The sequence below is a fragment of the Leuciscus leuciscus genome (genome assembly GCF_965113295.1).
Source record: "Leuciscus leuciscus genome assembly, chromosome: 12".
Taxonomy (NCBI): Eukaryota; Metazoa; Chordata; class Actinopteri; order Cypriniformes; family Leuciscidae; genus Leuciscus; species Leuciscus leuciscus.
The window spans coordinates 35,456,821-35,471,264 of record NC_138736.1 but is presented as its reverse complement, the minus strand read 5'-3'; the positions used below and the strand labels follow the sequence as shown (position 1 = coordinate 35,471,264).

Sequence of the window (14,444 nt, the reverse complement as noted above, 5' to 3'; positions counted from 1 at the left end):
TTTATTATTGACATTTTTGTCAGAAAATATTTTAAATAAAAATGTATGTTTGTTTAATATTGTTTGCGTTTAATATAAACAGCAAATGTTCCGTTTTTTATGAATACACTCACTGTTTGAAAGGAACTTTTCTCCTACAATTTTTTTTTACTGTGCTGAAATGGTATCAGAATTGTATTAAAACTATTTCATTTGAAAAACACTGCAGCTGAAAATCACATTTACTTAAAATAATATTAAATGTCTCTTGGTCATTCAAAATATTTGTTAATTTTTAAACATGATTTCCTATTTAAGATTATTCTGTTATTGTTTTATTTTGCCTTGAAAATAAAGAGGTGAAAAAATGGCAGAATCACCATCAACAAAAACACGAGAAAGGAAAGGGAGTATGAGTTTTCCTCCATGTGAGTCAATAACCCACTCAAATCTATCTTATATTTTATCTCGCATTGTTTAGAATTAAGTTCTGCATATTCTTGACATTCTCTCAACAAGATTTTGACTTTACACTTGTGCAGGTTATTATCTTCTTCATTTCTCTCTCCAGTGATGTCTTCCTCCAGCGATCCACTGACTAAGGAGCTTCAGTGCTCTATATGTCTGGACGTGTTCACTGATCCAGTCACCACTCCATGTGGACACAACTTCTGCAAGACCTGTCTGAATAAGTGCTGGGACAACAGCCGGACCTGCAACTGTCCATATTGTAAAGAAACATTCAAGCACAGACCTGATCTCAAGATTAACACCACTCTACGAGAGATTGTAGATCACTATGACAAGAAAAGTCCTGAGAAAAAAGCTGAAGTTCTGTGTGACGTCTGTGGGGAAAGAAAGCTGAAAGCCCTGAAGTCGTGTCTGGTGTGTCAGAGCTCTTACTGTGAAACTCACCTGGAGACTCATTTGAGAGTGGCAGGTTTAAAGAAACACAAACTGATCAATCCTGTGAGTAATCTGGAGGACTATATATGTCAGAAACATGAGAGACCTCTGGAGCTGTTCTGTAGAGATGATCAGACATGTGTGTGTCTGTCCTGCACTGACGGAGATCACAAGAACCACAACACTGTTTCTTTAGAAGAAGTGAGTATGAAGTACTAACAATATTAAAATATTTCACCTATTTGTCATTATTACTCACCCTCATCATGTCATTCCATCAATCCAATTTTCTCTGTTCGTAGACTCAGTTGATAATTCAAGACACACAGCAGATGATCCAGGACAGATTCAAGAAGATTCATGACATCAAACACTCAGCAGAAGTCAGAAAAGTGAGTGGTTGCGGTTTCTTGCTTGCTGGACACATGAATTTATATTTCTCTATATATATAGCTGATATATAAAGCTGAGCCATATCGCATTAATTATCGCAGGCGAAACGTCCGTGATAATTAATGCGATATGGCTCAGCTTGTCAGTGAACTACGGCTCTGTGTAGTAAATGCCACTCCATCTGAAAGCAGGTGATGGCGATTTACAACTAATCAAGGAACCGGCTTTACTGACGAGATGCGCATAACACTGTCATGCGATATATCGCCCAGCCCTAATATAGATCTCATCAGGTCGAACAACTTCCGCACTCTATGTTATTAGCTCCGCCCAACAGGAAGTCAGCTATTATGGGTTGTTTGAAAAACATATGCTCTGGAATTTGAAATACTCCTCCTAGAGAATTCATCCGATCACCACCAAACTCGATGTGCATGTAGTTTTTCCTACAGTTACAAAACTTAGTACGTATATTCAGAGCCGGATTAACGCAAAGGCAAACTAGGCACGTGCCTAGGGCCCGATTGGCGGGATGGGGCCCAGACAGAGGGACAAAAAAAAAAAAAAAATTACAAAAAAAAAAAATTTGTACAAATGTCCTATCTACAATTTATTTCAATATTTATTAATTAACTAAAAATAGTGACGACGTTTATCTTAACCATAGACTGTTACATTACTGCAGTTAAACCAATGAATGTGTCCGTTACAAAGCGGGTGCCGGCTTCTGAAAGTATGTGTAACGAACGCATCCATCAGGTGCTGCGAGGCAAAAGCCTAATAAGCACACAAAGAAGCACAGCTCATACTGCAGGTGTGTGAGTTGTCGTCATCTGTTTTGGAGTGATTGCAATGTATTCTAAATATAAACTTGTACTGTAGATCAGCGTCATTTCTGGAAAAATCATTCACCCCTTTATTACGAGTTTAAAGGAGCGCGAGCGTCATTAACGTGCCCAGACGCGACGCTTTGAATTTGCGCGTAGCCTACAATGAATAACATCGCGTCGGGAGCTGACTAGTAAAAAAGCTACAAAATTAAAAGACAAGACGTCTGTATTCTAAGTTAAAAAGCCAACACACTACAACATTTTTAAATGTTTCAAGTAAAGGATCTCATATCTATGGGTCTATCTTCTAAATTCTGCTGATGATTAAATTATACCCTGACATTACGCCAATAATATCAGTTTATATATTTTTTTCTGCTCAGTAGCGATCGTGTCTTTCTCTTCCACTTGATTTGTGTATAGCATATTTAAGGTAGCAATGCAATATAAAAGCACTTATGCTCATCTACTGAAGTGGGATTCTGGAACTGTGAATAAATTGAATAAAACAGCAAAATAACAACAACAACAACAATAACATCTTCATTAAACAAAAAAGAGATTACCTTAGATAAAGTTTGATTAATATGTACATACAGTACCGGTAAAAGTCTGGACCCATTACTATTTTTAATGTTTTTGAAAGAAGTTTATTATTATGCTCTACAAGCCTGCATTTATTTGATCAAAAATACAGAAAAAAACAGGAATATTCAGCAAGGATGTGTTAAATATATAAAAAGTGATAGTGAAGACTTTTTTAAAACAACTTTTTAATAATCAAAAATCCTGAAAAAAGTATCACAGGTTATAAAATAAATATTAAAGGAGAAGTTCACTTTTAAAATGAAAATTCTGTCATCATATACTCACCCTCATGTTGTTTCAAACCTGTATAAATTTCTTTCTTCTGCTGAACACAAAGGAAGATATTTAGAAGAATGTCAGTAACCAGACAGTTTTTGGGTCCCATTGACTTCCATAGTATATATTTTTTTCAACACTATCTCACGACCAATTCGTACGAATTCGTACGAATGATAAAAAGATGGCTAACTCGTACGAATTCGTACGACCTCACTCGTACGAATTTGTACGATTTGTCTAAACCCACGTGATGGGTAGGTTTAGGGGCGGGGTCAGGGAATTGGGCAATTCGTAAAATATGTACGATTTTGCAAAAATCGTACGAATTCGTACGAGTGAGGTCGTATGAATTCGTACGAATTAGCCACCTCGTAGAATTTGTACGTTTTCCCGTGAGATCAGGTTCATTTTTTTCCTACTATGGAAGTCAATGGGACCCAAAAACTGTCTGGTTACTGACATTCTTCTAAATATCTTCCTTTGTGTTCAGCAGAAGAAAGAAATTCATACAGGTTTGAAACAACATGAGGGTGAGTATATGATGACAGAATTTTCATTTTAAAAGTGAACTTCTCCTTTAAGCACCATTTCTAACATTTGATAATAAATCAGAATATTATAAAGTTTTCTGAAGGATCACGTGACACTAAATTCAGCTTTGCATCACAGAAATATAAAGTATAGTAAAATAGAAAACCATTATTTTAAATTTTAATAATATTTCACTATATAATTTTTCTGTATTTTTGATCAAATAAATCCAGGCTTGATGAGCATAAGAGACTTTTTTCAAAAACATTAAAAATAGTAATGTGTCCAAACTTATGTACTGTGTAAGTAAAAATATACTGATTTTAAAATTAAATGTTGTATAAATAAAAAGGTTAGGAATCATATTTGTTTCAAGTGTTTTTTTATTGGGGGTGGGGGGCCTCCAACATGAATTTTGCCTAGGGCCTCCTAATGTCTAGAACCGGCCCTGCGTATATTGTTCTCATCGAGCCGGATAACTTTCTAATTTACAGTCATTAGCTCCGAGCAACATGAAGTGAGATATTTTGGTTTGAATTTGGATTTTTTAGATATTTCAGACTCTGGGCCCTATTTTAACGATCTGAAACGCAAGTATCAAGCGCGAAACGCAAGTAACTTTGTGGGCGGGTCTTGGGCGCTGTTGCTATTATACCGGCGGGACAAATTACTCTTGTGCCCGACGCAAATCTAAAATTGGTTGGTCTGAAGTAGCTTCATTATTCATAGGTGTGGTTTGGGCATAACGTGAAATAAACCAATCAGAGCGACATCTTACATTCCCTTTAAGAGCAGGCACGCTTTTTCCATGGCGGATTGCTATTGTAACGGCGGATTTGCCAGGCGCGCGCCAGGAGCACTTCACAGCCGAGGAGAGCAACGTTCTCGTCACGGCCGTAAAAGACAGAGAAGTTACATTGGGGATGGGAGAAACCCACCCAAATTAGCTTCGGTTAAACAGGCGTATAATAATTTGGGTAAATGTGTAAGCTAGATTTATGCCTATTTTTCACATTTTCATGGACACAACAATGATTTCCCTCGTGTGTTCATATTTTTCCTTGTAATATTGTATGGTTTTATAAAAATGAGAACTGCTGCGTCTGTGTGTAGATGAGATAAGCAAAGTGTATGCGCGTTGTGCACACGCTACATTGATTATGGCCAAGCATGCGCCCTTAAAATAGCATATGAATAACATGCGCAACGCGCCACTGACTTTAGACCAGGTTTTTCCTGGTCAGTGGCGGAATTGTTTTCTAAACCTGCAAAACAGCACCAGGGAATGTTTGCGCCGGAAAACGCCTCCTCTTTGCGCTGAACCGCCCCCGGGAGCGCAAGTTCATTTCCTAACTCACCGACGTGCATCTGTGGAGGGAAAAGTCTGCTGTGCGCGGGTGCAAAATAGGAATGATACATGCGTCGGTGTACAAAGTCAATTGCGCTGGGTGCAATATAGGGCCCTCTGAGTTTTTAGCTACTCCTCCTAAGTGGTTTATTTTATTCACTTTTTCAACATGATGAAAATACATTAAAGATGCTAAATTGTGAAAGGATATTAAACATCTCAAACGGTTTTGCTATAGTGAGGGATTAAAGTAATGTCCAAAAAGGAAACACTAAAAGCCTCATATCTTCTAAAAATGTAATTATACACCATTTATTTGAATGAATGAATGAGGCACAACTATTATATTATTATTATTATATTATATATTTATATTATTATACTATTATACAACTATTACACATTATTATATGTTTAAAAACAGTAATAGTAATAAAAAAATTACTGCCCTCTTGTGTTCAAAATCAGATGGGCCTATTGTATCTATATAAAAATATACTATGTATGTGATGGTGAGATATTTTACCACCAGTTAATAGACGTGTGACACCGCTGGGGGCTTTTGAATCGCTAACTTAAAAACGAAAGTAAAATATGTTCGTCCGCGCACAGACATTGATAATGTTGCGGAGCAGAGCGAGCGTTTTCAATGAACTCCTATGGAAGTAGGAATTAACTAAAAAACGTTGACTCTGTTCTGCTCGTTCCTCGCCGTGGACGCGCACCGTTATGAAAGCCCGTGCAGCCGTGAGCATTTTAGTTTAATTTTAAAATTAGCGTCTTTCATAAAGAATAGTTTAGCATCCAAATACATCGCAAATGTTGAAACATTTTGATTCTAATGAGAGAGTTACGTGAGCCCAACACTACTTACTTTCATTTTCATTTTTATTTTATTTTATTTCGTTTTCGTTAATAGTTATTTTTTATTCTTGTTCCGTTCTGAATATCATTAAATTTAAAAGATTTGTTGTGGAATATTTTGAGTGTATCATAATGTCACGGGTGACAAAATGCTGGGAAAAGCGGAACCTTTCTTTTCTCTTTCTATGTCCCCGAGGGGAGTTATTTTGGTGTAACACCTCACTCCGGTTCCGGGTGTAGCGGAGATATTGCGCAAACTAATTACAGCTGATGCACGACAGGTGGGAGGGAGAGAGAGGAGCGGTGTTTGTACAGGCTTTCCGCTTCACAAGAGGAGGATAAAAGAGCCATTCAGAGTCGAGTTAGTGCGAAGGTTGGAACTGGTAAAGGTCAATCGGTGTTCAGTTGATCAGTTGTTTGGCTGGGTCTCTGTCGTTGTGTTTTGGGGTAGAAGATCGCCGGTTTGGACGCTTACATTGGACGCTGTCATCCTGGAAATTCGGGTAAGTGAGGAACTGCCATTTGAGTCTGTCGTTTGGAGCTGCTTGTGGAAAATTACTGGATTGAATTGTGGCTTGGATCTGCGCTGGAAGAGGAAAAGGGAAAGATAAGTGAATTAAATTACATCGTTGAATTAAATGTAAAGCTTGAAGCAAAGACTGTGAATGTGAAACTTACTATTGAGGAGGACATCTGTTTCAGATGCGCTGGAGAGAATGGAGAGTTGAATATTCCCATTGAAATGCATGGACGAAGCGAGTTTTTCTGATCAGCCCTACTGTGTGTGAGTGATTTGCAGTTGTTTGCCTTACCTGATGCACGCTGAATTAATGCTGTGGATTTGTAGTGGACACGAGTGCTGTGTGCTATGCTGAGAAGAGTCTCCCAACGCCTGCTTTCATTCTTGTGAAATGATCTACTTGTCCTCATCCAAAATTCAGAACGATGCAACTGAACTGGTGAAGTAATGCTTTGTATTATCCTCTCTTCCACTGAGTATTGTTGTGAAGTAATCCCTTATTGAAGGCTCCTGTTAACCCTCTCTCTCTCTGAAATTACAAGTCTCGTGAAGAACCGTATGGCTGTGGAAAAGTCTGAACCGTTATACTTAGTGATGGAGCCCTGAAGATGTATAACATCGCTGATAAAGTCGCAATTTCCTTTTTATGTCTTGACGAGAGAAACTGCTGTTGAGAGAAGAAACCTCACCTGTTACCTACCGTCTGAGTCCTGCAGATGTGCAGCAACGCTGTGAAGTGAGTTTTAAAGTCACAATTTCCCTTTTATATCCTGACGAGAGAATCTGCTGATAAGAGAAGAAACCTTACCTGTGACCTACCGCCTGAGTCCTGCAGATGTGCAGCAACGCTGTGAAGTGAGTTTTAAAGTCACAATTTCCCTCTCACGACCTGTTAAGAGAATCTGCTGTTAAGAGAAGAAACCTTACCTGTTACCTACCGCCTGAGTCCTGCAGATGTGCAGCAATGCTGTGAAGTGAGTTTTAAAGTCACAATTTCCCTTTTTTATCCTGACGAGAGAATCTGCTGATAAGAGAAGAAACCTTACCTGTGACCTACCGCCTGAGTCCTGCAGATGTGCAGCAACGCTGTGAAGTGAGTTTTAAAGTCACAATTCCCCTCTCACGTCCTGTTAAGAGAATCTGCTGTTGAAGAAGTAAACATTACTTGTTACTTATCGTTTGAGTCCTGCAGACGTGCAGCAACGCCGTGGAGTAAGCCTTCCTAGCCACTATCGTTCCATTGTGCCCCGAAGACAGTGGAAAATCGTTTCAGCGGCTACTCCGGTCCAATAGCTCGAGAAGACAGGAGTTGCTCATTCTTTCTTCAAGTTGATTATTATTCAATAAAGATTGTTACCTTTGAACCAAATTACCTGCTTCCTCTTTTGTCCATCTGTTGCGTGCCTGTGGTGTTGGCTCCTCACGGTGGTGTCTGGAGTCGGGGGCGGCTGGTCATCCGAGTCCGCCCCGGCCTGCACCGGTGACAATAAAATCAGAATAATTCTCTCATTTTAGTGATTCCCTATTATCTTTTTATTTTATTTTTTTCATTGCTCTAATCAGATTAGGCAAGTAAAATTCTCTGTCTTGTCCCTTAAATTTTATATATATATATATATGAAGAGTTCAGATGCAAAAGCCTCTAAGTGCCATCTGAATTTTTTTTTTTTTTTTTTTATCAAGCTTGTATATTTAAGTTCAGTAATTTCACTTAAATGACAATTAATAGGTAATCTTCATTGCCATTTAAGTGAAATTACTGAACTTAAATACACTAGCTTGATAAAATTTCAGATGGCACTTAGAGGCTTTTGCATCTGAACTCTTCTCATATATATATATATATATATATATATACACTCACCTAAAGGATTATTAGGAACACCATACTAATACTGTGTTTGACCCCCTTTCGCCTTCAGAACTGCCTTAATTCTACGTGGCATTGATTCAACAAGGTGCTGAAAGAATTCTTTAGAAATGTTGGCCCATATTGATAGGATAGCATCTTGCAGTTGATGGAGATTTGTGGGATGCACATCCAGGGCACGAAGCTCCCGTTCCACCACATCCCAAAGATGCTCTATTGGGTTGAGATCTGGTGACTGTGGGGGCCATTTTAGTACAGTGAACTCATTGTCATGTTCAAGAAACCAATTTGAAATGATTCGAGCTTTGTGACATGGTGCATTATCCTGCTGGAAGTAGCCATCAGAGGATGGGTACATGGTGGTCATAAAGGGATGGACATGGTCAGAAACAATGCTCAGGTAGGCCGTGGCATTTAAACGATGCCCAATTGGCACTAAGGGGCCTAAAGTGTGCCAAGAAAACATCCCCCACACCATTACACCACCACCACCAGCCTGCACAGTGGTAACAAGGCATGATGGATCCATGTTCTCATTCTGTTTACGCCAAATTCTGACTCTACCATCTGAATGTCTCAACAGAAATCGAGACTCATCAGACCAGGCAACATTTTTCCAGTCTTCAACTGTCCAATTTTGGTGAGCTTGTGCAAATTGTAGCCTCTTTTTCCTATTTGTAGTGGAGATGAGTGGTACCCGGTGGGTTCTTCTGCTGTTGTAGCCCAACCGCCTCAAGGTTGTGCGTGTTTTGGCTTGACAAATGCTTTGCTGCATACCTCGGTTGTAACGAGTGGTTATTTCAGTCAAAGTTGCTCTTCTATCAGCTTGAATCAGTCGGCCCATTCTCCTCTGACCTCTAGCATCAACAAGGCATTTTCGCCCACAGGACTGCCGCATACTGGATGTTTTTCACACCATTCTTTGTAAACCCTAGAAATGGTTGTGTGTGAAAATCCCAGTAACTGAGCAGATTGTGAAATACTCAGACCGGCCCGTCTGGCACCAACAACCATGCCACGCTCAAAATTTCTTTATCACCTTTCTTTCCCATTCTGACATTCAGTTTGGAGTTCAGGAGATTGACCAGGACCACACCCCTAAATGCATTGAAGCATCTGCCATGTGATTGGTTGATTAGATAATTGCATTAATGAGAAATTGAACAGGTGTTCCTAATAATCCTTTAGGTGAGTGTATATATATATACAGTGGTTAAAGTGGGATTTGGCAGGTGGGGGAACCCCCAAATTTTGTGTAGGTGCAACAGGGGAAAATGACTTACCGTGGGACTGCATACTGAGTATCGTGGTATAGCAATAGGTTACTTTTTGGGACAAGAGTGTCACTGTGGCACCAAGTATCACACCGCAATATGGAACACAACCTTGTTTCAACATAAAAATGTAAAGTCCAAAACTGACTCAAATGTTAGGTAGTTAGGGGGGTTCAGGGGCATGCTCCACTGAGAAAAGTTGGATTTCTCTGACCTATATGTGCAATTTAGGGCTTTTGAAGGCCAAAAAAATTGATAAGAAATGTATCAATTTAAAACCTTGTCATTAGATTATTTGTCAATACTTGCTCTCTCCTCATCTTCATCTTTCTTTTTCTCTCAGTCTCCTTATCTTGCCCTATTTCTTCCCCTTCTAAAGCTGAATTTTGACTGATAGTCTATTCATTTTTGTCTGTGTCAGTGAAGAAAGTAAACATAGGCTCAACTGATATTTATATGTTTTATGAATCATTTTCTGAGACAAGTTAATTTACTCAAGGCTACCAGGAAAGCTGTAGCCTAAGTCAGTATTGCCAATAGGAACCTTCTACAAGCTTGAAACGTCTGTTTTTAAATGTTAAAAGTAATTTTAAATAATACAAATTATAGTCTGCGTTTAATGCAGTTGGTGGAATTGGCAGACGTTCCCTTAGGCAATGTGCGCTGTGGAAACGTGTCAAAGCATTCTCAGGTATAATAAATATAGTCTAATATATAATATAATAATAAATAATAAAATATATTACAAGGGAAAACAAACGTCCTGCGAATATCGAACCTAAAACTAACTTTACCGCGCTCAACCACCGTGAGTGCATTTCACGCATTAGTAATTGCTGGCGTTCAGCGGGGAGGGGAGGCGTGAACCGGTGTAGATGCACTAAAATCAGACAGGAGAACCGTGACTGAGAACATAACGTCGGGAAGCGTGTTTCTGAATGCGGGGCCAGGCCAGGGGGTGATATTTAGTTTTGATTTGATGAATGATGAGAATTATTGATTTTGATGAGAATTATTTGATTTGAATCTATTTATTTATTAATTTATCTGAGGTTCCGGAACACAGTTCCGGGCCGTTCCGGCCCACTTTAACCCATGTATATATATATATATATATATAAATATAGCTGCGAGCAGCGATGACGGGCCCAAGATGGTGGCACCACCACCCGATGCCTTTAGGGTAACTAAAGGCACCAGGGTGACGGTGCCATCGGCTTGGGCCCGTCATCGCTGCTCAGCTATATTTAATGTCTGTACTCTGTAATATGAACTGTGCATCATGCCCACAATACAGCTAATAATTTATTGATTGTCCTGGTTGAGCAGAGAAACACAGAGAAGGAGAAAGCAGCCCGTGTGGAGCTCTTCACTGATCTCATCCGCTCCATTGAGAGATGTCAGACTGAACTGCTGGAGATGATGGAGGAGCAGCAGAAAGCAGCAGAGAAACAGGAGGAAGAGCTCATTGAAGAGCTGGAGCAGGAGATCACTGAGCTAAAGATGAGAAACACTGAGCTGGAGCAGCTCTCACACACTGAAGATCACCTCCACCTCCTACAGGTCAGTCAACATCTCTCTGATCAATGATAATGCAGTATATGACACCATAACACTCCCCATGCTGAAGGATTTCTCCTCTCTCCTGCTGTAGATTTACTCATCCCTGTGCAGCTCTAGAACCACCAGGAACTGGTCTGAGATCAGTGTGAAGACTGATGAGAGTCTGGAGAGGAGAGCTCTGGCTAAACTGCAGGACTCTCTACAGGAGAAACTCACGCTAACTGGTACAGCAATATCAAATACACCATACAGATACATATATTTATCATCTTTTAATATCAGTAATGAAGAATGAGTCTGATCAAGCTTAAATAAGAGAAGTGTGTGATCATTTGTTTGTGTCTCATTATCATCACAGTTCTTCTTGAAGAGAGCAGGTCATATTCATCTCTAATTTCAGAAAACATGCAGTAAATTCATCTTGTACTAGAAGCTTCATCACTGTAACCAGAACCTTGAGGCTTTAGTAAATCTGTGAACACTTTTAGATGAGAACAACAGAAAGAAACATTCATTTTCTGCCATTTTCTGTTGATCTTTTCAGCTGTTTCATCTAAATGTTGTGATTATGTGTCGGATAAAATCAGTTTAGCAGAAGAAAATCAAATTGATAGACATCATGAATTTAAGATGCAAATTTGTTATTTTTTAGAGGAAAATTTCTGACCTGTAGTTCAAACAGCTTTGCAGTGCTGGGCTTTCATTTTCATTTTCTTAAAGATTATTTTTTTATAGTGTTGTCTTTGCTGAATAACCACAACACTAATCCACTCCAAAACTGAGATGAATAACATTAGGCATAGAAATATCTAAAAGTAAAAATTTCATAAAATGTTTCACAAAACATTCTCAAAGATGTTCTAAAAAGGAGGAATATTTCGAGCTCAAACACAATAGTAGTTCAGGGATTCTCTAAATATCAGCAGAGAGAAATATTGATCAAATAAAACATGATGTTGTACACAATTCTTTAAATATAATCTTAAAATCGTGTCTATAATGTCAAAGATCTGCTGATGTTTTATTGTCATGTGTCTCTACAGAACTGAAGAGGATACAGCAGTATGCAGGTACAGTGTGCTGTCTGCCCTACACTAGATTACATTCAGATACTCACAGCTTCATCACTGACCGACAGTATGATTAAACACTGATTACATATTACAAACATCATCACTGAATATCTGTATTGTGAATTTGTGATTTATATTCTCTGTTTTCTCAGTGGATGTGACTCTGGATCCTGATTCAGCTCATCCTGAACTCATCCTGTCTGATGATGGAAAACAAGTGAGGCATGGAGACATTAGACAGAACCTCCCAGACAAACCACAGAGATTTGATAGATATTTATTTGCAATGGGAAAGGAGGGATTCTCCTCAGGGAGATTTTATTTTGAGGTGCAGGTGAAGGGAAAGACTGCCTGGGATGTAGGAGTGGCCAAAGAATCCATTAACAGGAAGGGAGAGATCACACCAAGTCCTAGTAATGGATGGTGGACTTTGATTCTGAGGAATGGGAATGAATATATCAACAGTGTTTTGCCCCCTGTCAGTATCTCTGTGAGAGTGAAGCCGCAGCGGGTCGGTGTGTTTGTGGATTATGAGGAGGGTCTGGTCTCCTTTTATGATGCAGAGACCGGCTCACATATCTACTCTTTCACTGATCAGTCTTTCACTGGTAAACTCTGTCCATATATTAGCCCGTGTCTTAAGCGTGGAAATCAAAATTCAGCCCCACTTATCATCACACCTGTCAATAATGGATGAATTTACATCCCCAATATAAGTTGTCATCCCCATTTGTGACACTTATCACGGTGGTTCATTTAAATCCCCATTCATTCAGTCTCTCTCTATTGCTCAGTGTCACGCTGCATCTAACTAATTTCTATTTATCATTGTTTATTGTACATTTATTAAAATTCTGACTTTGCATTTTATATTTGATTCAACATTATATTTTAAATAATAAAACAAGAGAAAATGACATGGACAAAAATGATGGGACAACCTAATATTTTGTTGCACAAGCAAGCTTTAACAACAAACAAGTGATTTATGTAGCTCTCAATCAGACTTCTTCTCATGCCAACAGCCTTCTCTAGACTACATTCAGCTCTTTCCATATATGTTTGATATGATTCAGATCAGGGCTCATTGAAGGCTAATGTATATTTTGGTCATTATCCTGCTGGAGGACTCATGACATCCCTTACAAAAAAAAAAAAGAAGTATACTTCAAGTTCATTTTATTAAGTATATTTAAGTAAAGTTCAAGTATATTTTTAAGTTTACTTTATGCAGTAAGTCAAGTCAAGTCACCTTCATTTATATAGTGCTTTTAACTATTTGGATTGTTTCAAGGCAGCTTTACAGAGATAATAGGAAACATCTGTAACAGATTGTTTAGGCTTTACAGCAGCTCTCGGATAAAAGTTATTGTCCAGCTAAAGTTAGTTTTGATTGACTGATTCACTTCCGTTGCGAAGATCATTAGTTATTAACTTAGGGGCCGCTAACACAACACCGTTCTAACAGGAAAATCCTTAACACGCTCCGGCCGCTCATCTGCACAAAACAGTGCCTGGTGTCTCGAGAACGCATTCCATGAAATAGGTTCGAAGGTGCAAACGATTATCCGTTATCTCTGCGCAAAACTCAAAAAACGCAAACCCGCGAAAACGCAGACGTCACGCACATGCGCATTACGTGTTCAGTCCAAAGGTATGCGCGTTTGAATATATAGCCTATATGTGCGCAGGCGTGTAGTCCTTCTTTACAAATCAACCCTCAATAAACGAATTGTCTGGCCTTAAAAATGTATAATAGAGAAATGTTTTGTCGCGTCTTTGTAGCCACGCGAACCGGAATATCCCGACAACATTTTATCGGTAGGCTACTACTGACCCATATGGAAAAGGTTTGCTAAAAACACCTGTGATTCTTATATGTTCCACTTCCAACAGAATATTGTAAGGGACATATATGCTGCAAAAACACATATATAAATTGCATAATATTAATGTATTTTTGATGTATTTATAAAATGTATATGAATGTCTAGCATGGACATGTATAAAACATAGTGCAGTTTACCAATCAGTATAAGGCTGTACTTCACTCATGCTTGTTCTTATCTTGTCCTAGCCGCCTATTGTCAATCATGGTTATACTGTATAATCAACCTTAGATGAAACACAACATTTAAACTACACACACAAGCACACATTTTAATTACAAATGTATTTATTAGAGTGTGTTCTACAAGAAACAGTTGCATATATCAATAGTTTTCATTTTAAATCCTGCATCAGCAGATTTCATTTTCATTTGTGACAATTTCTCTAAACTTTATCACAGTACTAAGTTTAGTATCCAACAGTTCTATTCTTAACCTACAAACATAAAACGTTCCTAAATGTCGAAGTGATTCTTATGCATACACTCTGGAAATAATTCAGCGGCTTAGTAAATATCACTGTAATAATTAACTTTA

The 14,444-nt window shown here is 38.6% G+C and overlaps 1 protein-coding gene across 1 annotated transcript in view; it reads left to right on the top strand.

Annotated features, from left to right (window-relative positions):
- Positions 1–364: 364 nt before the first annotated feature.
- LOC309510744 (uncharacterized protein) overlaps positions 365–14,444 on the top strand; it is a 51,484-nt gene continuing 37,404 nt past the window's right edge. The window contains 7 exon segments of the mRNA XM_082185611.1: positions 365–407; positions 551–1,086; positions 1,188–1,277; positions 10,712–10,945; positions 11,037–11,169; positions 11,980–12,015; positions 12,171–12,713. Coding sequence (XP_082041737.1) covers positions 392–407; positions 551–1,086; positions 1,188–1,277; positions 10,712–10,945; positions 11,037–11,169; positions 11,980–12,015; positions 12,171–12,713 — 1,588 coding nt within the window. The 5' untranslated portion in view covers positions 365–391.